Source organism: Heptranchias perlo, chromosome 22, assembly GCF_035084215.1.
Source record: "Heptranchias perlo isolate sHepPer1 chromosome 22, sHepPer1.hap1, whole genome shotgun sequence".
NCBI classification, from domain to species: domain Eukaryota; kingdom Metazoa; phylum Chordata; class Chondrichthyes; order Hexanchiformes; family Hexanchidae; genus Heptranchias; species Heptranchias perlo.
The window spans coordinates 13864112-13889025 of NC_090346.1; the positions used below are offsets into that span (position 1 = coordinate 13864112).

At 43.2% G+C, this 24914-nt stretch overlaps 1 protein-coding gene across 3 annotated transcripts in view; it reads right to left on the bottom strand.

The window, feature by feature from the left end:
• Window positions 1–24914, bottom strand: part of mad1l1 (mitotic arrest deficient 1 like 1) — a 730635-nt gene that overhangs the window by 394547 nt on the left and 311174 nt on the right. For all 3 annotated transcript variants that reach the window (XM_068002947.1, XM_068002946.1, XM_068002948.1), the window contains one exon: window positions 21663–21751. In XM_068002947.1, the coding sequence (XP_067859048.1) occupies window positions 21663–21751 (89 nt within the window). The remainder of the gene's footprint in view (window positions 1–21662; window positions 21752–24914) is intronic.

Genomic DNA, 24914 nt, shown 5'->3' on the forward strand with positions numbered 1-24914 from the left:
GGCCATTCGGCCCATCGAGTCCGCACCGGCTCCATGCAAGAGCAATCCAGCTAGTCCCACTCCCCGCCCTATCCCCGTAGCCCTGCAAATTTGTTCCTTTCAAGCACTTATCCAGATTCCTTTGAAGGCCATGATTGAATCTACCTCCACCAACCCCACGGGCAGTGCATTCCAGATCCAAACCACTCGCTGTGCAGAAGAGTTTTTCCTCATGTCACCATTGGTTCTTTTACCAATCACCTTAAACCTATATCCTCTGGTTCTTTTTTTTATTCGTTCATGGGATGTGGGCGTCGCTGGCGAGGCCAGCATTTATTGCCCATCCCTAATTGCCTTTGAGAAGGGGTGTTGAGTCGACTTCTTGAACCGCTGCAGTCCGTGTGGTGAAGGTTCTCCCACACTGCTGTTAGGGAGGGAGTTCCAGGATTTTGACCCAGCGACGATGAAGGAACGGCGATATATTTCCAAGTCGGGATGGTGTGTGACTTGGAGGCGAACGTGCAGGTGGTGTTGTTCCCATGTGCCTGGATGTTGATGGTGGGGGCTTCGGTGATGGTAATGCCATTGAATGTCAAGGGGAGGTGGTCATTGCCTGGCACTTGTCTGGCGCGAATGTTACTTGCCACTCATCAGCCCAAGCCTGGATGTTGACACTTCCGCCAACGGGAACAGTTTCTCCCTATCTATTCTGTCGAGACACTTCATGATTTTGAATACCTCTATCAAATGTCCTCACAACCGTCTCGGTTCCAAGAAGAACACCAGCTTCTCCAGCCTATCCACGTAACTAAAGTTCCTCATCCCTGGAATCATTCCAGTAAATCTCTTCTGCACCCTCTCTGAGGCCTTCACATCTTTCCTAAAGTGCGGTGCCCAGAACTGGACACAATACTCCAGCTGTGGCCAAACCAGTGTTTTATATAGGTTCATCATGACTTCCATACTTTCGTACTCTATGCCTCTATTTATAAAGCCCTGAATCCCGTATGCTTCCTTTAACCGCTTTCTCAACCTGCCCGACCACCTTCAACGATTTGTGTACATGGACCCCCAGGTCTCTCTGTTCCTGTAGCCCTTTTTTTTTTATTCATTCATGGGATGTGGGCGTCGCTGCCAAGGCCAGCATTTATTGCCCATCCCTAATTGCCCTCGAGAAGCTGGTGGTGAGCCGCCTTCTTGAACTGCTGCAGTCCATGTGGTGAAGGTTCTCCCACAGTGCTGTTAGTTAGGGAGTTCCAGGATTCTGACCCAGCGACGATGAAGGAACGGCGATATATTTCCAAGTCGGGATGGTATGTGACTTGGAGGGGAACATGCAGGTGCTGTTGTTCCCATGTGCCTGCTGCCCCTGTCCTTCTTGGTGGTAGAGGTCGTGGGTTTGAGAGGTGCTGTCGAAGAAGCCTTGGCGAGTTGCTGCGGTGCATCCTGTGGATGGTACACACAACAGCCACTGTGCGCCGCTGGTGGAGGGAGTGAACGTTTAGGGTGGTGGATAGGGTGCCAATCAAGTGGGCTGCTTTGTCCTGGATGGTGTCAAGCTTCTTGAGTGTTGTTGCAGCTGCACTCATCCAGGCAAGTGGAGAGCATTCCATCACACACCTGACTTGTGCCTTGTAGATGGTGGAAAGGCTTTGGGGAGTCAGGAGGTGAGTCACTCGCCGCAGAATACCCAGCCTCTGACCAGCTTTTGTAGCCACAGAATTTATGTGGCCGGTCCAGTTAAGTTTCTGGTCAATGGTGACCCCCAGGATGTTGATGGTGAGGGATTCGGCAATGGTAATGCCGTTGAATGTCAAGGGGAGGTGGTTAGATTCTCTCTTGTTGGAAATGGTCATTGTCTGGCACGAATGTTACTTGCCACTTATCAGCCCAAGCCTGAATGTTGTCCAGGTCTTGCTGCATGCGGGCAAGGACTGCTTCATCATCTGAGGGGTTGCGAGGGGAAGTGAACACTGTGCAATCATCAGTGAACATCCCCATTTCTGACCTTATGATGGAGGTCATTGATGAAGCAACTGAAGACGGTTGGGCCTCGAACACGGCCATGAGGAACTCCTGCAGCAATGTCCTGGGGCTGAGATGATTGAACTATAAAAACCACTACCATCTTCTTTTGTGCTAGGTATGACTCCAGCCACTGGAGAGTTTGCCCCCTGATTCCCATTGACTTCAATTTTACTAGGGCTCCTTGGTGCCACACAAGGTCAAATGCTGCCTTGATGTCAAGGGCAGTTACTCTCACCTCACCTTTGGAATTCAGCTCTTTTATCCATGTTTGGACCAAGGCTGTAATGAGGTCCGGAGCCAAGTGGTCATGGCGGAACCCAAACTGAGCATCGGTGAGCAGGTTATTGGTGAGTAAGTGCCACTTGATAGCACTGTCGACAACACCTTCCATCACTTTGCTGATGATTGAGAGTAGACTGATGGGGCGGTAATTGGCTGGATTGGATTTGTCCTGCTTTTTGTGGACAGGACATACCTGGGCAATTTTCCACATTGTCGGGTAAATGCAAATGTTGTAGCCGTACTGGAACAGTTTGGCTAGAGGCGCGGCTAGTTCTGAAGCACAAGTCTTCAGCACTATGTTGTCGGGGCCCACAGCCTTTGTTGTATCCAGTGCACTCAGCCGTTTCTTGATATCACGTGGAGTGAATCAAATTGGCTGAAGACTGGCTTCTGTGATGGTGGGGATATCGGGAGGAGGCCGAGATGGATCATCCACTCAGCGCTTCTGGCTGAAGATGGTTGCAAATGCTTCAGCCTTGTCTTTTGTACTCACATGCTGGACTCTGCCATCATTGAGGATGGGGATGTTTGCAGAGCCTCCTCCTCCAGTTAGTGGTTTAACTGTCCACCACCATTCACGACTGGATGTGGCAGGACTCTAGGGCGTTGATCTGATTCGTTGATTGTGGAATCGCTTAGCTCTGTCTATAGCATGTTGCTTCTGCTGTTTAGCATGCATGTAGTCCTGCGTTGTAGTTTCACCAGGTTGGCACCTTATTTTTCGGTATGCCTGATGCTGCTCCTGGCATGTTCTTCTACATTCCTCATTGAACCAGGTTTGATTCCCTGGCTTGTTGGTAATGGTAGAGTGAGGAATATGCCAGGCCATGAAGTTACAGATTGTGCTGGAATACAAATCTGCTGCTGCTGATGGCCCACAGCACCTCATGGATGCCCAGTTTTGAGCTGCTAGATCTGTTCTGAATCTATCCCATTTAGCATGGTGGTAGTGCCACACAACACGTTGGATGGTGTCCTCAATGCAAAGACAGGACTTCGTCTCCATAAGGACTGTGCGGTAGTCACTCTTACCAATATTATCATGGACAGATGCATTTGCAACAGGTAGATTGGTGAGGACGAGGTCAAGTAGGTTTTTCCCTCGTGTTGGTTTGCTCACCACCTGCCGCAGGCCCAGTCTGGCAGCTGTGTCCTTCAGGACTCGGTCAGCTCGGTCAGTCGTGGTGCTACCAAGTCACTCTTGGTGATGGACATTGAAGTCCCCCACCCAGAGTACATTCTGTGCCCTTGCTACCCTCAGTGCTTCCTCCAAGTGGTGCTCAAATGGAGGAGGACTGATTCATCAGCTGAGGGAGGGCGGTAGGTGGTAATCAGCAGGAGGTTTCCTTGCCCATGTTTGACCTGATGCAATGATGGGGTCCAGAGTCAATGTTGAGGACTCCCAGGGCCACTCCCTCCTGACTGTATATCACTGTACCGCCTCCTCTGGTGGGTCTGTCCTGCCGGTGGGACAGGAGATAACCAGGGATGGTAATGGAAGAGTCTGGGACGTTGGCTGAAAGGTATCATTCTGTGAGTATGGTTATGTCAGACTGTTACTTGACTAGTCTGTGGGACAGCTCTCCCAATTTTGGCACAAATCCCCAGATGTTAGTGAGAAGGACTTTGCGTGGTCGACTGGGCTTGGTTTACCTTTGAGGTGTCCGGTGCCTAGTGGTCCGATGCCGGGTGGTCCGTCCAGTTTTATTCTTATTATGACTTTTCGTAGCGAGATTGTACTACTGAGTGGCTTGTAACCATTTAAGAGGGCGATTAAAAATCAACCACATTGCTGTGGGTCTGGAGTCACATATAGGCCAGACCGGGTAAGGACAGCAGGTTTCCTTCCCTAAAGAACATTCGACATTTAGAGTTGTGCCCTCCAGTTTAGGTTGCCTCTCCTTGTTCTTCCTACCGAAATGTATCACTTCACATTTTTCTGCTTTAAATTTTATCTGCCACGAATCCGCCTATGCCACCAGCCTGTTTATATCCTCTTGAAGTCTATCATTATCCTCCTCAATTTTACTACCCTTCCAAGTTTTGTGACATCTGCAAATTTGGAAATTGTACCCTGTACAACCAAGTCCAAGTCATTAACATATATCAAGAAAAGCAGTGGTCCCAGCACCAACCCCTGGGGAACACCACTGTGAACCTCCATCCAGTCAATAAAAAACCACCATTCATCACTACTCTCTGTTTTCTGTCACTTTGCCAATTCTGTATCCATGTTGTTACTGCCCCCTTTATTCCACGGGCTGCAATCTTGACGATAAGCCTACCGTGCGGCACTTTATCAAACGCCTTTTCAAAGTCCATATGCATGACATCAACTACATTGACCTCATCCACCCTCTCTGTTACCTCATCAAAAAACCGTATCAGGTTAGTTAAACACGATCTGCCTTTAACAAATCCGTACTTGCTTTCCCTAATCAATCCATATTCGTCCAAGTGACTGTTAATTCTGTCCTGGATTATCGTTTCTAAAAGTTTCCCCACCACTGAGGTTAAACTGACTGGCCTATAGTTGCTGCATTTATCCTTACACCCTTTTTTGAACAAGGGTATAACATTTGCAATTCTCCAGTCTTCTGGCATCACCCCCATATCTACGGATGTTTGGAAAATTATGGCCAGTACCCCCGCAACCTAGGATGCATCCCATCCAGACCAGGTGGCTTATTTGCTTTAAGTACAGCAAACTTTTCTAGCACCTCTTCTTTATTATTTTTTAGCCCATCCAGTATCTCAACGATATCTTCCTTTACTGAGACTCTGGCAGCATCTTCTTCCTTGGTAAAAACAGATGCAAAGTACTCATTTAGTACCTCGGCCATCCCTTCTGCCGCCATGAGTAGATCTACCATATGGTCCCTAGTCGGCCCAACCACTCCTCTTACTGCCCGTTTACTGTTTACATGCCCGTAGAAGACTTTTGGATTCCCTTTTATGTTGGCTGCCAGTTTATTCTCATACTCTCTCTTTGCCCCTCTTATTTCCTTTTTCACTTACCCTCTGAACTTTCTATATTCTGCCTGGTTCTCACTTGTGTCATCAACCTGACATCTGTCACATGCCCCTTTTTTCCGTGTCATCTTACTCACAAACTCTTTTGTCATCCAGGGAGCTCTGGCTTTAGTTGCCCGACCTTTCTGCCTCGTGGGAATGTGCCTCAACTGTAACTGAACCATTTCCTCTTTAAAGGCCACCCATTATTCAATTACAGTTTTGCCTGCCAATCTTTGATTCCAATTTACCCGGGCCAGATCTGTTCTCATCCCATTGAAATTGGCCCTCCTCCAATTGAGTATTTTTTTTTACTTTGGAGTGGTCAGTGTCCTTTTCCATAGCTATTCTAAACCTTATGCCACTATGATCGCTGCTCCCTAAATGCTCCCCCACTGACACTTGCTCCACTTGGCCCGCCTCATTCCCTCGAACCAAGTCCAGCAATGCCTCCTTCTTTGTTGGGCCGGAAACATACTGGTTAAGAAAGTTATCCTGAACACATTTCAAAAATTCCTCCCCCTCTTTGCCCCTTATATTATTATTGCTATCCCAGGCTATATTAGGATAGTTGGAAGTCCCCAGTTATCACTACTCTATACCTTTTGCATCTCTCTCTAATTTCCCTGCAAATTTGCTCCTCTATATCCTTCCCACTAGTTGCTGGCCTATAGAATACACCCAGTAGAGTAATGGCACCTCATTTATTTCTTAACTCTAACCAAGCAAATTCTGTCCTTGAACCCTCCAGGACATCCTCTCTCCAGCACTGCAATATTCTCCTTAATCAATGCTGCCACCACCACCCCCCCCTTTCCTTCCTTCCCTATCCTTCGTGAACACCTTGTTTCTAGGAATATTTAGTACCCAATCCTGCCCTTTTTTGAACCAGGTCTCCATTATCGCCACTACATCATATTCCCATGTGGCTATTTGCGCCTACAGCTCACCAACCTTGTTTACCACGCTTCGTGCGTTTACACACACGCAATGCAAATCAGTCTTAGACTTTCTTATACTCTCTCTTAGTCTGATCCCAGCTAATACTGTACTATTACTTCCTCTAGTGCTATCTTTCCCTCCCGATCCTTTGTGCCCTTTGTTTCTCCTTTCCAATGCTACATCCTGGTGCCCATCCCCTTGCCAAATTAGTTTAAACCCCACCCCCACCCCCGACCCAGTACAAGCGAACCTCCTCGTGAGAACATTGGTCCCAACTCTGTTGAGGTGCAGCCCGTCCGGCCTGTACAGGTCCCACCTTTCCCAGAACCGGTCCCAATGCCCCAAGAATCTAAAGCCCTCCCTCCTGCACCATCTCCCCAGCCACGCATTCATCTGCTCTGTCCTCCTTGTAATAAACAAAAAAAGGTAGCAATCAAACATAAATGAGGTAAAAGTAAGGGAAAGGAAAGGGTTGTACACAAATCTAGACGTCCAACAACAAAGATGGCAGAATTATAAGGGCTAGCGCTTACGGAATGCATGGACATAATAGCTCGGTGGAAAAGTAAGCAGTGAGGAGGACACAAAGAGTCTGCAAAGGGATACAGAAGGTTAAGTGATTGGGCAAGAAGGTGGCAGATGGAGTCTAATGTGGGGAAATGTGAGGTTATTCACTTTGGTAGGAAGATTAGAAAATCAGAATATTTTTTAAATGGTGAGAAACTATTAAATGTTGGTGTCCAGAGAGACTTGGGTGTCTTCTCTCATACAAGGAACACAAAAAGTTAGCATACAGGTACATCAAGCAATTCAAAAAGCAAATGGTACGTGGCCTTTATTGCAAGGGGGTTAGAGTACAAGAGTAGGGAAGTCTTACTACAATTGTAAAGGTCTTTGGTGAGACCTCACCTGAAGTACTGTATACAGTTTTGGTCTCCTTATCAAAGGAAGCATATACTTGCCATGGAGGTGGTGCATCGGAGGTTCACTAGATTAATTCCTAAGATGAGTGGGTTGTCCTATGAGGGGAGGTTCAGTAGAATGGGCTTATATTCTCTGGAGTTTAGGAGAATGAGAGGTGATCTCATTGAAACATATAAGACTCTGAGGGGGCTTGACACGGTAGATGCTGAGAGGTTGTTTCCCCTGGCTGGAGAGTCTAGAACTACCAGTAGCTTCATGACACTAAAATAGCAGAAGTGGTACATCAATTATTTGGATAGGCCTAGAGGGAGTGGTGTCAAGATTTACAGGTGATACCAAAATAGGACGTATAGTTAATTACTTAGAAGACCAAAGGAATCTGCATAGGGATATTGATAAGATGGGCTAAAATGTGGCAGATGGAATTCAGTGTCAGTAAGCGTGAGGTAATGCATTTTAGTTTAAAAAACAGTAATGGTTATACCCTGAATGGAAGTAGACTCTGCTGTAGAAGAGCAGAAAAAACACTATGGGTAGGATATTGAAACTTCAAAGGGGGTACAACACAGATTCATCTGGATGCTGTCTGGTGTAAGGAAATACAAATACAAAAAAAGACTTCAAAAATTGGGGCTTTTTTCATTAGAACAAGACAGGACTACACGCATGCTAAACAGTGGAAGCAACATGCTATAGACAGAGCTAAGCGATTCCATAACCAACGGATCAGATCAAAGATCTGCAGTCCTGCCACATCCAGTCGTGAATGGTGGTGGACAATTAAACAACTAACGGGAGGAGGAGGCTCTGTGAACATCCCCATCCTCAATGATGGCAGAGTCCAGCACATGAGTGCATAAGACAAGGCTGAAGCATTTGCAACCATCTTCAGCCAGAAGCGCCGAGTGGATGATCCATCTCGAGCTCCTCCCGATATCCCCACCATCACAGAAGCCAGTCTTCAACCAATTCGATTCATTCCACATGATATCAAGAAACAGCTGAGTGCACTAGATACAGCAAAGGCTATGGGCCCGACAACATCCCGGCTGTAGTGCTAAAGACTTGTGATCCAGAACTAGCCACGCCTCTAGTCAAACTGTTCCAGTACAGCTACAAAACTGGCATTTACCCAACAATGTGGAAAATTGCCCAGATATGTCCTGTCCACAAAACGCAGGACAAATCCGATCCAGCCAATTACCGCCCCATCAGTCCACTATCAATCATCAGCAAAGTGATGGAAGGTGTCATCGACAGTGCTATCAAGTGGCACTTACTCACCAATAACCTCCTCACTGATGCTCAGTTTGGGTTCTGCCAGGACCACTTGGCTCCAGACCTCATTACAGCCTTGGTCCAAACATGGACAAAAGAGCTGAATTCCAAAGATGAGGTGAGAGTGACTGTCCTTGACATCAAGGCAGCATTTGACCAAGTGTGGCACCAAGGAGCCCTAGTAAAATTGAAGTCAATGGGAATCAGGGGGAAAACTCTCCAGTGGCTGGAGTCATATCTAGCACAAAAGAAGGTGGTGGTGGTTGTTGGAGGCCAGTCATCTCAGCCCCAGGGTATTGCTGCAGGAGTTCCTCAGGGCTGTGTCCTAGGCCCAACCATCTTCAGCTGCTTCATCAATGACCTTCCCTCCACCATAAGGTCAGAAATGGGGATGTTTGCTGATGATTGCACAGTGTTCAGTTCTATTCCCAACCCCTCAGATAATGAAGCAGTCCGTGCCCGCATGCAGCAAGACCTGGACAACATCTAGGTTTTGGCTGGCAAGTGGAAAGGGATATGGGCCAAAGGCAGGTATATGGAGTTAGATCACAGATCAGCCATGATCTTATCAAATGGCGGAGCAGGCTCGAGGGGCTGAATGGCCAACTCCTGTTCCTATATTCCTATGTTCCTATTCGCGCCAGACAAATGCCAGGCAATGACCATGTCCAACAAGAGAGTGTCTAACCACCTCCCCTTGACATTCAACGGCATTCCCATTGCCTAATCCCCTATCATCAACATTCTGGGGGTCACCATTGACCAGAAACTTAACTGGACCAGCCATATAAATACTGTGGCTACAAGAGCAGGTCAGAGGCTGGGTATTCTGCGGCGAGTGACTCACCTCCTGACTCCCCAAAGCCTTTCCATGATCTACAAGGCACAAATCAGGAGTGTGATGGAATACTCTCCACTTGCCTGGATGAGTGCAGCTCCAACAACACACAAGAAGCTCAACACCATCCAGGACAAAGCAGCCCGCTTGATTGGCACCCCATCCACCACCCTAAACATTCACTCCCTTCAACACCGGCGCACCATGGCTGCAGTGTGTACCATCTGCAGGATGCACTGCAGCAACTCACCAAGGCTTCTTCGATAGCACCTCCCAAACCCTCTACCACCTAGAAGGACAAGGGCTGCAAGCACATGGGAACAACACCACCTGCACATTTCCCTCCAAATCACACATCATCCCGACTTATATATCACCGATCCTTCATCGTCGCTGAATCAACGTCCTGGAACTTACTTCCTAACAGCACTGTACGAGAACCTTCACCATACGGACTGCATCGGTTCAAGACGACGGATCACCACCACCTTCTCAAGGGTAATTAGGGATGGGCAATAAATGCTGGCCTTGCTAGCCACGTCCAACGAACGAATATAAACAAAAAATCACAGGATAATATTACAGGTGTTATTACTGTTATTACAATATTACTGCCTGAAAGGGTGGTGGAAGCAGATTCAATAGTAACTTGCAAAAAGGGAATTGGATAAATACTTGAAGGGGAAAAAATTGCAGGACTATGGGGAAAGAGCAGGGATGTGGGGCTAATTGGATAGCTCTTTCAAAGAGCCAACACAGGCATGATGGGCCGATTGGCCTCTTTCTGTGCTGTATGATTCTATCTGCTTAAAATTAGGAAAGGTTGGGACAGGGTAGATAGAAGCAAACTGTTTCGTGTTGAGGAGGGGTCAAGAATGAGGGGCCATAGATTCAAGATTTACAACAGAAAGCAAGAGAAACTTCTTTACACAGAGAATTATGAAGCTGTGGAATTCATTTCCAGGGTTAGCAGTTGAGGCAGAAACTATGTCAATATTCAATATTTAATTGAATAGGTGGAAGGGAAAGGGGAGTAGTGGACTAGTTGGGCCGAATGGCCTGTTTCCGTGTTGTAACTCCTATATGTTTCTATGTATAACAGGTCCATGAAGCTAGAGTACAGATTACTTCTGGTGATGCTATACAAACATTTAATGCACTTGTACTGATACTCCTCCCGTGTTATTTGTACAGGCATTAACCCATTTAAAATATTCAGTTAATGCCTTTGTTAAAATCGAGGAGAGAAATTTGGTGCAAGTGTGTTAATCTGGACCAGAACATCCCCAACATTAAGTTCTATCTTGTAGAATTTAGATAAAATATTATATACAATGGTACAGTACTTTGCCCGATGTTATAAACCTTCCAATCTCACTTCAAGTTATCTCTCCTTGCACCTACATTACGTTTTCCCTACCATCACTCATTATGCCTAACGTGTAACAATAAGTCAAAAAATAAAATGTCACTTTTAAAAAGGAGCTCTTCAATATAGCTGATGAAGAATTACCTACCTAGCAGCAAGTATCAAGCAGTAATTAAATCTCAGGGCTGTGCTGACATTCATAGCCACTTGAGATTCATTCTTTTTTAAGATGTCACCACAGCTATTCAATTGAATTACTGCAGTACGACTCACGGCAAGACACCTATTATCCTGTAAGACACAGTATTCTTGTAACAAAAGTTTCTGTTCGTTTTTGCTTTTGGAAAGCTACTATAGTCTTTAAAAGGGTTAAAAATTAAATTTCATTAATCCTTTCATTGCTGGCATGTCCACCTATCCCACCTATTATTCCACAACTGCAGCAGTTTCTTCTTAGCTGGATCAACATCCTAAAGTCTCAAAATAAACCACCCCATCGTACACACGCAAATCACCAATCGCTCATTAGTCACCATAGAAACATTTTTATCTCCATAATTTGAGAACATCAGCCATTTTCAAACCATTCTGGATGGTGGATCTCTGGCTACTTTCCCTATACCTCCAACTTGAAAATTTAATGAAAACTCCTAAAATAGAAGTCAAGATACCATAGGAAGAAATAGGAGTGAAATCTATAGGATAAAATTATGTTAAAACTTAATTTTGTTCACATACTCAGCATCTAATAAAAACAAGACTGCTTCTGTGTTTAAGGTGCTGATATTGAAAGCCAGGTCAGGTTCAGATCAATGAATAAACTGCAGGAGAAGCAAAGTTTAAAAATAGTTTCTTTGATCACTCAACCTTGCAAACATTTCTTAATTGATAAGCATCTAAAAGGATCTACTAAGAGAAGGACAAGAAAAGACCATCTGGCCTGTCGATGCTCACCACTTTGATGCTGCATCACCATCTCCAATCAATACTGATACTGAAGCAAAAAAACGGTAACCAATTTCAGGGAAACATGGGGAAATTTCTCCCCAACTCCCTAGCAAGTTCCAGGAAACCATGGTTACCCATCACACATCATTAGATGTATCTACCGAACTACCCTGCCCCCCCATCCCACAATATGTTCCAATGTCCTTACGGACATATAATAGAGAACTGGAAAAGATTGCTATTCATCAGACCAATCCCAAAAGTTACAAACTTCTTATGAGTTGGCAAAATATGTAAGTGGGCAGAACAATAGCAGATGAAATTTACTGCAGACAAGTGTGGCATTGAGCGTAAGATGGAAAAATGGGTTGCATACATCCCGCATGAATGGTGTTGGAAGAATTAAGGATGAAGCTGTACGGTAACTTTAGAGTCTTAGTACACTTGTCAAAGTGTCCAACCAATGCAGAGCGGCAATCAACAAAGTCAAAAGATTGTTGCACGACATAGCCAAAAGAGTAGAATCTAAATCAGAGGAATATCTTGCAATGGTTAAATGGTTTTCACCAATGTTACACTTATATATTTATTTTAATTCATTATATTTGATTTGGTTTAATGTAGGACAAATCAAGTAGTATGGCATCATACAATAACCCTAGGCAAACATTGATTATTTCTACAAAATCCCAACCTCATTTTTTTTCCAGTCAGATGCAGTGCACCTTTTGAAAACTTTGAAAGTTGCAGTATATTCTACAAAGTCTAGACATTTTTTTTTAAAAAACACCCAAACTACTTCACCATCCCTAAGGGATCATTACATTTGTATCAATTATAATACATAACAGCAATGGAAACCAACTCAAAGTGACGCTTCAGTCAGGGTCCATTTTAAACTTGGGCTTGCTCCATGCCAGATGGCCTTGAGCGTGAAACTTGAGATAAATGAACACCTTTTCATTCATTATTACTGAGACAGTAGACCTAATGGAATGACAAGCAGCATAACTGCACAATCTCAAGGCTAAAGGCAACCATTATAACTTGTTTCTGGTGCACCTTAAAATTTGTCAAGTAACCTCGGCTACAGTACAGCTATCTTGCACATTACTGCTCACTATGAGGTACCGTGCAATTATTAGGAACCTTAGAAAAGAACGAGTGCAATTCCACTTTGAATAGAAAGTCACAGCTTCTTCTGGATTATTAACAATATTACAGTTTTTTTATTTTGCTAAATACGGCTAACTGTAATTTTGACTTACGTTATAAAAAAAGAGCTGGTAGGTTGGTAAACAAGTGAAACCAGATCAACATATAAGAGACCCAGTGAAACAAGTGAAACCAGATCAACATATAAGAGACCCAGTTATATGGATAAGCTTTATTCCCAACGAACCCCATCCCGCCTCCCACCCCTTTCTGGCCAAAATAATGTGGAATCCTTAACCATCAAATGTATTCCAACACGGGAGCGTATCTCAGAACAGACAACTCATAACAAGAGTGGCTGACTGCTGCTATTCACGTGTTGGCGGCAACCTTATTGTTGTGTTTCAGCTGCTTCTACAAGGATCCATCAATGTACCAGACGAAAATGTTTTCCATTTCCTCCCCATTTGTTATACTTTCAGTGACCATGAGTCATCTACTAAAATACATTACAGCTTTATAATGCTGTACCTTTCAGTTTTATTACTGAGACATTATACCCAATGCCTCAATAATAAAACTTTGGCCACTAAACTTCCTTTGTATTCTGCACAAGGTCTCACTCTATCATCCATTTTAACTAAATTGGTTACTAAGCTATTTAAAGAGCCTATCCTCTCAGAATATATGAAAATAAAATCTGCAGGATATACACTTTTTACGATTTAATGTATTCACATTTATAAACTAAATTTCTAATAACTCACTAATGTTAAAATGTCGCTAATTAAATATCTGCTACACATTCAAGATACATTAAAGTATGCAAAAGTCTCACAAAGGGAACAGGTTTTTTTGGAGATGGGCAAAGAGTTGGGTTTGGAAATTTTAGTAAATGGATTAAACACACAAATGCTTGTATTATTCAGACTTAAACACACATGCATCGTACTCATAAAGGCCAATAGATGCAAGAGAGTCAGCTCTCCAGCTGCACCAGTCCTTCAGCATTTGAAGAGTCTTTTCTGATAAATGCTGCTATACCTGCTGCATTTCCTTTTTGTTCCAGACTTACAGCAACTGCAATTTTTATTTCTATCTCAAAAATAAAAGAATACCCAAACTACTTCACCATCCCTAAGGGATCATTACATTTATATCAATTATAATATATATATATATATACACACATTCTAAGGTGTTAGTGTCATGCTATTCAAAACTGCAATGACAACTAAAAGGGATATCTGTTAACCACTGCTGTCCATCACAATAGCCAGCATAACACAAAGTGATGTAGAATGCTTTTCCAAATACCCTTCTATAATAAACAGATCACCAAGATCTTTTACACTTTATCATGCACTTCTCACTATTGAAACAGTCTAGTATTGAATCTTAAACCCCCCCCCCCCACCCCCCAATACCTGCACTTGGATTTTGGGGAAAGAATTAACACTTTTGCAAAACAAAATCCCTCCAAAACATTACTTGGGACAGACACACACAAGCACAACAATCACAATACACCCAGTGGACAAAATAAGATCATTAGGGCTGGCATACAGATAAAAGGTCACAAGAATACAGTCCAGAAATTGAAACTGTTCCGATGCACAAAATATAGGGTGAACCACAATTTATGCTTCGCAAAATTTGGGTAAGTATAGCCAGGAGGAGGGGGGCCAATGAATCTGACCACATGTGACCTAAGAATATTTTGGTGTTGTCACTGGAGGAAAAGTGGCAAGTGCTCAGTTCACAGACTGTCACACCTCACCTTAATGAGAACATACTACAAAGACATGCAAAACATTACAGAAAAGGACAGCAGTGAACCAATTATCTTGCACTGGAGATGTGTGATCAGCACGCAGGGCTTCAGAAGAAAAGGTGGGTTTGGGGGAGTTACAAAAGAATAAATTAGATCTTTTGTTGAGTTTTATAAATGGACATTACAAGGGGTCATGGACGTGGCCAACACCAAAGATGGCTAAAGATATTCTAGCAGTAATTATTACTGGAGTTAAACTGTCTGATCACTGGCTCCCCCATCCTTTCATGGTCTCGGTTTATTCTACTTAATATTCTTTTATATAACCCAATCTATCTTATTCCAGTGCAAAAATGCAACCCAATCCTAATTATCTCCCTCCATAAAATATTTACTGAATACATTTCAATGTATTTGTAGTCAGTTCGTTCTTGTCATACATTAAGTTTGGCAGTGCTTCTTTGATTAGAATGTCACCAGGATGTGATAGTGCAGTTATCAATGCAGAAAACTGCATTAAAGGGAGTTCAATTAAGTTATACTTCGTTACCTAAAGAACTAATTGCTCTGTTTCAGCAGCTTTCACCGGACACATTCCTGTTCATAGAGGATGCAGGATCTGCTTACAGAAGTGGTTGGTGACCGAGTAAAACATCTACGGTAAAACCCACCAACCAGAGTGTATCTTACATAGAATTTACAGAACAGAAACAGGCCATTCGGCCCAACTGGTCCATGCTGGTGTTTATGCTCCACAGGAGCTTCCTCCCACCCTACTTTATGTAACCCTATCAGCATATCCTTCTATTCCTTTCTCCTTCATGTTCTTATCGAGATTCCCCTTAAATGCATCTATGCCATTCTCCTCAATTACTCCATGTGGTCACAAGTTCCATATTCTCACCACTCTTTAAGTAAAGAAGTTTCTCCTGAATTCCCTAATGGATTTATTCCTCACTATCTTATATTTATGTCCTCTAGTTTTGGACTCCCCACAAGTGAAAATATTTTCTCTACATCTACCCTATCAAAACCCTTCATAATCTTAAAGACCTCTATCAGGTCACATGATTCTCCTCATCTTTGGTAGGCAGATGATTATACATGCCATGACATGGAGACTCAGACTATAAACCAACAGACAATACTAATAAGGAACAGATAATTCGACAGTATTCAGTCTAAATAGTTTGTTACAGTAATTACACACTTGATTATTCGCCTCGATATATCAAAAACAAAGATGCTTCTCCTAAGCTATTGCTCAAGACAAGTTGACCCATGAAAACATTGCTCATGTATGTGTGTGTCAGTCTTGCTGAATGGCCCAGTTTCTCTGGTGGTCTCAGACAGCCACGAATAAGCCCAGAATCGGAAACCCTTAGCACTGAGCTGTCCATCAAAGAAATCACAAAGAATCACTTCCACTCCCATTCTTGCAAGCTCAGCCCACATCTTTGCCTCAGACACAGCTGTCAATCAAAATTATTGGCCCAGGATGTTAATCACCTAGGATATTTGGAATTTCGAACTGTTTGATTTATTGATCTGGTAAAGTACTTAGAACAACCTGTGGCTGGCTGGCAAACAACATGTTGTGCAGCCAGCTAGACTTGACACTAGTTGACAGAACGATGCCAATGAGTTTGCATTCAATTGACTGTAGCATTTTAAACTCCCTTTTGTTTAACAGAATCCAAAACTCAGACACATTAATCTGGCCTGGCAGACCATGAAGTTTATTCCTGTAATTTGCAGAAACATCCAGCCAAAAGCATGTAGATCACATCAACAATGGCTCCTGCTATTAAATCTACCTCAATTAAATATAGAGCTCAAAATGGGTGTTCAAAGTATCAGTGAGTCAATATCCATTTCCAACTTCCAGCCAAGCATGTCTTTCATTAAAGTTAATGTGTAACTATTCAGTATTAATGGACACACAAAAGTATATATTAACTTTATGTCACTTGATTTCAACAGAAGCCAAGGGGCAAAGAAGTGAATATCCCCCATCAAGCTGATAAAAATCCAAAGTATGATTTTCTACTCTTCATTGTTTGAATATAGATAATCTTCCACATATCTGGGGACAGGCCCAATTACTATGTGTGTGGGGGTGAGGGGAGGAGGGGGAGAGACTGGGACAGTGTCACTCAAGCAAATTTATATTCCCTGAGATCATACAATCTTTCCAATCAGATACTGCAGCTTTTTTCATCAGAGCCAGTCTACAGACTAGGCAAGTTATGGTACACAGCAAAGGAACACTGTCAGAATTAATAGTATCTAAACACTGCAAATCAACATTGGAAATAGTGAGACAGGATAATGGGACCAGAAAACATGGGAGACAAACTACATTCTAAGAATTAAGAAAACCATACCAACTATTGCTGTCTTGTCCATCACCAAGAGTGGCTCGGTAGCACCACGACTGACCGAGCTGGCAGAGTCCTGAAGGACATAGCTGCCAGACTGGGCCTGCGGCAGGTGGTGAGCAAACCAACACGAGGGAAAAACCTACTTGACCTCGTCCTCACCAATCTACCTGTCGCAAATGCACCTGTCCATGACAGTATTGGTAGGAGTGACCACCGCACAGTCCTCGTGGAGATGAAGTCCCGTCTTCGCACTGAGGACACCATCCAACGTGTTGTGTGGCACTACCACCATGCTAAATGGGATAGATTCAGAACAGATCTAGCAGCTCAAAACTGGGCATCCATGAGGCGCTATGGGCCATCAGCAGCAGCAGAATTGTATTCCAGCACAATCTGTAACCTCATGGCCCGGCATATTCCTCACTCTACCATTACCAACAAGCCAGGGCATCAACCCTGGTTCAATGAGGAGTGTAGAAGAGCATGCCAGGAGCAGCACCAGGCATACCTAAAAATGAGGTGCCAACCTGGTGAAGCTACAACTCAGGACTACCATGCATGCTAAACAGCAGAAGCAACATGCTATAGACAGAGCTAAGCGATTCCACAACCAACGGATCAGATCAAAGCTCTGCAGTCCTGCCACATCCAGTTGTGAATGGTGGTGGACAATTAAACAACTAACGAGAGGAGGAGGCTCTGCAAACATCCCCATCCTCAATGACGGCGGAGTCCAGCACGTGAGTGCAAAAGACAAGGCTGAAGCGTTTGCAACCATCTTCATCCAGAAGTGCCGAGTGCATGATCCATCTCGGCCTCCTCCCGATATCCCCACCATCACGGAAGCCAGTCTTCGGCCAATTCGATTCACTCCACGTGATATCAAGAATCGGCTGAGTGCAATGGATACAGCAAAGGCTATGGGCCCCGACAACATCCCAGCTGTAGTGCTGAAGACTTGTGCTCCAGAACTAGCTGCGCCTCTAGCCAAGCTGTTCCAGTACAGCTACAACACTGGCATCTACCCGACAATGTGGAAAATTGCCCAGATATGTCCTGTCCACAAAAAGCAGGACAAATCTAATCCGGCCAATTACCGCCCCATCAGTCCACTATCAATCATCAGCAAAGTGATGGAAGGTGTCGTCAACAGTGCTATCAAGCGGCACTTACTCACCAATAACCTGCTCACCGATGCTCAGTTTGGGTTCCGCCAGGACCACTCGGCTCCAAACCTCATTACAGCCTTGGTCCAAACATGGACAAAAGAGCTGAATTCCAGAGGTGAGGTGAGAGTGACTGCCCTTGACATCAAGGCAGCATTTGACCGAGTGTGGCACCAAGGAGCCCTAGTAAAATTGAAGTCAATGGGAATCAAGGGGAAAACTCTCCAGTGGCTGGAGTCATACCTAGCACAAAGGAAGATGGTAGCGGTTGTTGGAGGCCAATCATCTCAGTCCCAGGACATTGCTGCAGGAATTCCTCAGGGCAGTGACCTAGGCCCAACCATCTTCAGCTGCTTCATCAATGACCTTCCCTCCATCATAAGGTCAGAAATGGGGATGTTTGCTGATGACTGCACAGTGTTCAGTTCCATTCGCAACCCCTCAAATAATGAAGCAGTCCGAGCCCACATGCAGCAAGACCTGGACAACATCCAGGCTTGGGCTCATAAGTGGCAAGTAACATTCGCGCCAGATAAGTGCTAGGCAATGACCATCTCCAACAAGAGAGAGTCTAACCACCTCCCCTTGACATTCAACGGCATTACCATCACCGAATCCCCCACCATCAACATCCTGGGGGTCACCATTGACCAGAAACTTAACTGGACCAGCCATATAAATACTGTGGCTACGAGAGCAGGTCAGAGGCTGGGTATTCTGCGGCGAGTGACTCACCTCCTGACTCCCCAAAGCCTCTCCACCATCTACAAGGCACAAGTCAGGAGTGTGATGGAATACTCTCCACTTGCCTGGATGAGTGCAGCTCCAACAACACTCAAGAAGCTCGCTTGATTGGCACCCCATCTACCACCCTAAACATTCACTCCCTTCACCACCGGCGCACTGTGGCTGCAGTGTGCACCATCCACAGGATGCACTGCAGCAACTCGCCAAGGCTTCTTCGACAGCACCTCCCAAACCCGCGACCTCTACCACCTAGAAGGACAAGAGCAGCAGGCACATGGGAACAACACCACCTGCACGTTCCCCTCCAAGTCACACACCATCCCGACTTAGAAATATATCGCCGTTCCTTCATTGTCGCTGGGTCAAAATCCTGGAACTCCCTTCCTAACAGCACTGTGGGAGAACCGTCACCACACGGACTGCAGCGGTTCAAGAAGGCGGCTCACCACCACCTTCTCGAGGGCAATTAGGGATGGGCAATAAATGCTGGCCTCGCCAGCGACACCCACATCCCGTGAACAAATAAAAAAAAACTTTCATCCTCATTTGTATGTCTAATTTGCAAGATAATTCCCAGTATTATTGTTTAGTAAATCACAACAATTTCATCAAATACGGTATATTATGTTGGCCCATCAGATAATCATAGCTCAAATGAGCTTTCATTTTACCCAGCAGTTGCTGACTTGCTAGATCATAACAAATGTACGTGCATTGCTTGAAGTTGGCTGTTTTGAAGTTTTATCACCATATTAATTGGATAACTATCCAGATTTATGCAACTCTTTAGTCCTAGTGAAGTAGTTTGCCAGGGTTTTAAAGATGCACAATAAAATGTGTTCCATCTCCAAGTAACAGAACAATGGGGACCAGAGTGGTTTTAGTTTCATGTTTTAATTGCAGTTTTTATGATTAGTAATTTCGCTGTCAAATTTGAGTTTTTGTTTTAGATTCATAGAAATCCTAATTTAGAATTTTAATATCTATTAACTAAATTCTATTTTATTTCTATTTTATTTCAGTTTAGGCCTAATGACAGAATGTCTGGTGACGCATTACTTATTAATTCCTTGCGTTAATTATATTTTCCTCTTTTGATAAGGATAACAATTCTGCTGAGAAAGATGGTACTCACAATTTTAAATCAAACTCTAATTAAGAAGTTTCAGTTACATAGGGATGAAGTGGCCCCTGAACAAACTCTAATGGAGCTAGATTTGATACTCAACTTGAACAAGTGTTAGAAGTAGAGCAAGTATCTCCACTTGAGGGAGAGTCCAAGACTAGAGATCATAAATATAAGGCAGTCACTAATAAATCCAATAAGGAATTCAGGAGAAACTTCTTTACCCAAAGAGTGGTTAGAATGTGGAACTTACTACTACATTGGAGTAGTTGAGGCCTAGATGCATTAATGGGGAAACTAGTTAAGTACATGAGGAAGAAAGGAATATAAGGTTATGCTGATAGGGTTAGATGAAGTAAGGTGGGAGGAGGCTCATATGGAGCATAAACACAGGCATAGACCAGTTGGGCCGAATGGTCAGTTTCTGTGCTGTTATTTCCATGTAATCCTATGTAAGTGTTACAAACTAAACAAGATTGTTGGAATATCACAATTTATGACTGTAAATTTATTGCCTTGACACATTAAATTAATCTATTTTACTATATATGGGTTTAGAGTGGAGAATTGCTTGGATGCAAAGATAGCACCCACCAATGAACGCACAAGACCTTCATGTAACTCTCTGTCCATTCAAATACCAGAACTCATATTCCTGAGAGGAGCTGAGATGGACTTAACTTGTTGAAGATCAGTGAGTGTGACTTAGGCATCTTCTTCCTATCTGATCTCCTGTTCCAAGTCATTCAGATCCCAGCCTATAGATTTCCTTTTAACCTTTAGAGGGAATGTGTTTTGCCTTCAAGGGAGGGTAGCCTGCAACTTTCAATATCGGTCAGCCCTTGGGAGAATGGAAATGCATTCAGCAAACACATCCTGTCTCCAAAATAAAGCTCCAAAACAGGATGAGCAAAATTTGAAAGTCTGTTGGAATATGTGGCGAAGTGAATTTAAGGTGAAAAAAAAGTTAAAATATTCAAATATATGGGGCCTGAGGGAAAAGCACATTAGCAAATTGCATCACGGTCTTGAAGATCATGGTTTAAATAACCACCACTTGCTTGAACTTCCCCTAAACATTCACTTCATCATCTTGGCCAGGTCAAAAGTATCCCACAGGTAAAGGGCATCACTAATAAAGAGGAAAATTAAATTAAAAACAAGGTGGCCCATCATCCCTGAATCTCATTTCTTGCTGGGGATAAAGTGCAGTGTTTCAATAGTGCTGTGAAGATCCCCACATTGACCCAGTTTTTTTGGCAGTGGTGTGATGGAGGTATAAATTTTAAAAGTGGCAAAAAATAATTTTTATTATTATTTCACCCAAATTCAGAATTGTCCCAGTAGGACAACAAATTAACATAAAATATATTTAATACTAACAACTCGCCTGTGTTTTTTTTTATAGCAACTCAAAGGACATGATATTTTAAAGGAATAGGCACATTATACCATATACTTGGAAATATATCGCCGTTCCTTCCTCGTCGCTGGGTCAAAATCCTGGAACTCCCTCCCTAACAGCACTGTGGGAGAACACAGGCTGCAGCGGTTCAAGAAGGCGGCTCACCACCACCTTCTGAAGGGCAATTAGGGATGGGCAATAAATGCTGGCCTTGCCAGCGACGCCCACATCCCATGAACGAATAAAAAAATATATAATGCAGAAACTCTTCCTTGTCGGTAATGGATGCTGCCCTGTTCTCATACCTCAGCGCATTCCCCTCCTCACTGGTGATGCAGATGCTCCTGTCAGCTATAGCAACCTGGCTCTGAAGAACAGTCAATTCTGCTTCAAGCTGTGAAAATAAACAGAGAATATGTCAATTCCTTTTTTCAGGAGGAATGATGCAGCTTACCAACAAACTAAAGGACCATCACTGTTCTGTATATTTGTCAAGCAGAGCAATGACAGTGCCGAGAATCCAACATTCTTCCACATTCCACTGTGCTCATATACAACATAGTCCTTAGTAAGTAATGGAAACAACACATTGCATGCTGTGGTGCTGTCAGTTTGCGGTCTACAAGTAAGCACTCAGTAAAACGCAGAGTTTAAAATATAGGTTCTGTTGTGAAATTGTGTTTAGCAATGCAAAATATATGACTTAATCGATATAAATGCTATGGAAAAATACAATGGCATGAAGACCACATAGTAAATTAAAAACCAGCTCAGAACAAAGCATGATGCAAGATCTACACTACAGTTTTTGAGGAAGAAACGGTCAATAACAGCTATTCATAACTCTTAATGCCATTACAAGCTGTGATTTAACTCAGAACACCTGGACATTTTTCCATGTTTACTGAATTTATTTTTATGTTAATCCCGAATGTAAATTGCTAAGATAGCCCACAGAAATCGCCCCAGCTCCGTTTAGTGCGTCGCACCAGCCAAGAAATTCCACTCCAAGTAAAGCTACATTCTTTCTGTCCATAGGATTTCCTATATGTACCATGAAATATGGTGTACATGATACACTTTCATTTATGTTTTCCATGTTCTGTAAATATAAAAGGTGGCACTTATAGGTTTTTTAAGCCAAATAACCATCAGAAGATGGGGTAATTTCCATAATTTTACGATACTTTGAACTTGCACTGTGCAAAGAAAGACCTGTGTGTAGGTTCTTGTGCCTAAAACTACTGATACACACATCTTCACTGTAGAAGATTGCACCCTTCCACACGTGCTTACTGTATTGGTTCGGTGGTCAGGATGAGAACTTTAAGGATTCAAAATTCTGAAAAACAAAATGGTCAATCTCTCAGAGCAGAGGTGACTGAATTGGGATAGTTTTATGCAATGGAACCAAGTCTATTTGAACTGTGATTTCTTGTCCTTGAACTGATGCTCAAAACAGGTTCAGTGAAATGAGTGCAGATGGTGCCATCTAGTTCCCGCTCAGAAATGTTGCCAGTTGGAAAATATCAGTCTTTCTCAAATCAAGCAGCTGTGTTTATTGAAGGTATAAAAAGGAGACAAAATACATTAAAAAACCTATAGCTTTCCATCACAACTCAGTGCCCCACAGCTATTTTTTTAAACCTGAAATAAAATTACTGGATGATCAGGCTGAGTCAGTGCTTCCAGTACGAAATGCCTCTGAAATGTTTCAGAACACCATACGTAGAAATGCCACTTTCTGATCATTTATGATGACTGGTTTTACAAAAAAAAAAGGCAAACTTGATTTGAATTCAAAAACATAAAAGACAAAATTTTTAGTTTAAAATCATTCTTAAATATGATTCAAAATTCAGAAAAACTTTTACAAAACTTCATGTCACCGTAGGCATGTGCGTCCACCTCATCCTGCCAGCGAGATACAAATATTCCAACCCTTGGCTGCCACTGAGATGCAGATACTCCAACCACAGGTTGCTACTGACACACTTGGGCACTTCCAGCGTCGTACCACCAGACACAGACACTACAATCTTATGCTGCCACCAAGACACACACACACACACTCCAGTCTCACGCTGTTATCCCATCGTGTCGCACACACTCCAGCCATCCAGACAGTCAGATTTCAACTCTTCACTGCTCTCAAAATGCTCCAATTACACAGTGCCTTCAAGATACACAAGCTCCAACAATCGAGACACACACAGTCCAACCCTCGTACTGCCATCCATTGGCACATGTTCCAATCAGACAGTGTCGTCACAGGTATACCAACTTCATACTGCTTTTCAAACGCAGACTTGTTGAATTAAGCAAATCTTATTCTACTGAATCGTCAGATAACCATAGTGTTCTAAAGAGGCAATACCTGTACATTTATTGGTTTCTCTCAGTCATCACATCACTCTGTTAAACTGCTAGTCAGAGGTGGCCTGGAAGCAAGCACTATGTGCAGGATCGTCTCTATAGTGGCATCACAAAATAGAGTGCATTTTCCATAGACACCTACCCCATTCGAGCAGCTACCAGAAAGAACATGAGGATTAAGGTAAGCGCTTTGTTGCAACAAAATGCCAAAAACTGTGGGTGAGTTGTGGTGTCTTCAGTCCAAGTCTGGGGGTTGGGCCTCACTGCATCGATCTCTCCCCCTCTCACTATCCTCCTGAGCTCACCAGGCCAGATATTCTTCCATTCCCACTCGGTCTATCTGTGCTGCACGCTGAACATTTCGTCGATGCGCTCGCTCTTTGCCACTCACACTTCCCGGGTGCGCACACCAACTGAAATTTAATGTTAAAAGGTGGAACCAGTAAACGGCATCTGCATTGTCTCCAGGACACTACTCAGGGGGCAAATCACACTCCACGCAGGAAGTGCAAAAAATAAAAGGATATCCTCATGGAATGTCACTGCTACAAGATCGCTAGACCTGGTCATGGTGTCACTGAAGGACACAAAACATCGGCTTCCAAAATGCTTGTGACCGACCATTTTTGAACACAAAGTACAAAATTGTAGCATAGGATGGAGATATAACACTAAATGTACACATATCATTGTTTATAACATTTATAGTTTTGAGACAATTCAGGTGACTCTTTAACCCAAGCAATTGCTATGTAAGAGTGTTTGTTTATAAAATGATTGATTTAAAATTATAATAACTAAATTAAATATGCATCAATCTCTATAGCACAGATGGAATAACCGATTAGAAATTAACATATTTTCTGATATTACAAGAAAAATTGTATGTTATAAATGTCTTAGTTGAAAAACATTTTTCCTTCCATTTAAAAAAGCTATAAAAGTCAAATATACAAACTTAAACTATGGATCAATTTAAATGGATTCAACGCATTGAAAAGAGCAGCCTTACATATGCACCAAAGCATGACACAACAAAATGATCACTAACTTAACAAGGGAGTTCACCACAGCAATAATGAGCAACAGATCATACCTCACTGCTTGGATAAATTCCATTTATTCCATGCATGCAAAATCTACACATTTTTAAAAAAAATCTTGTATATGGAATGCAATTA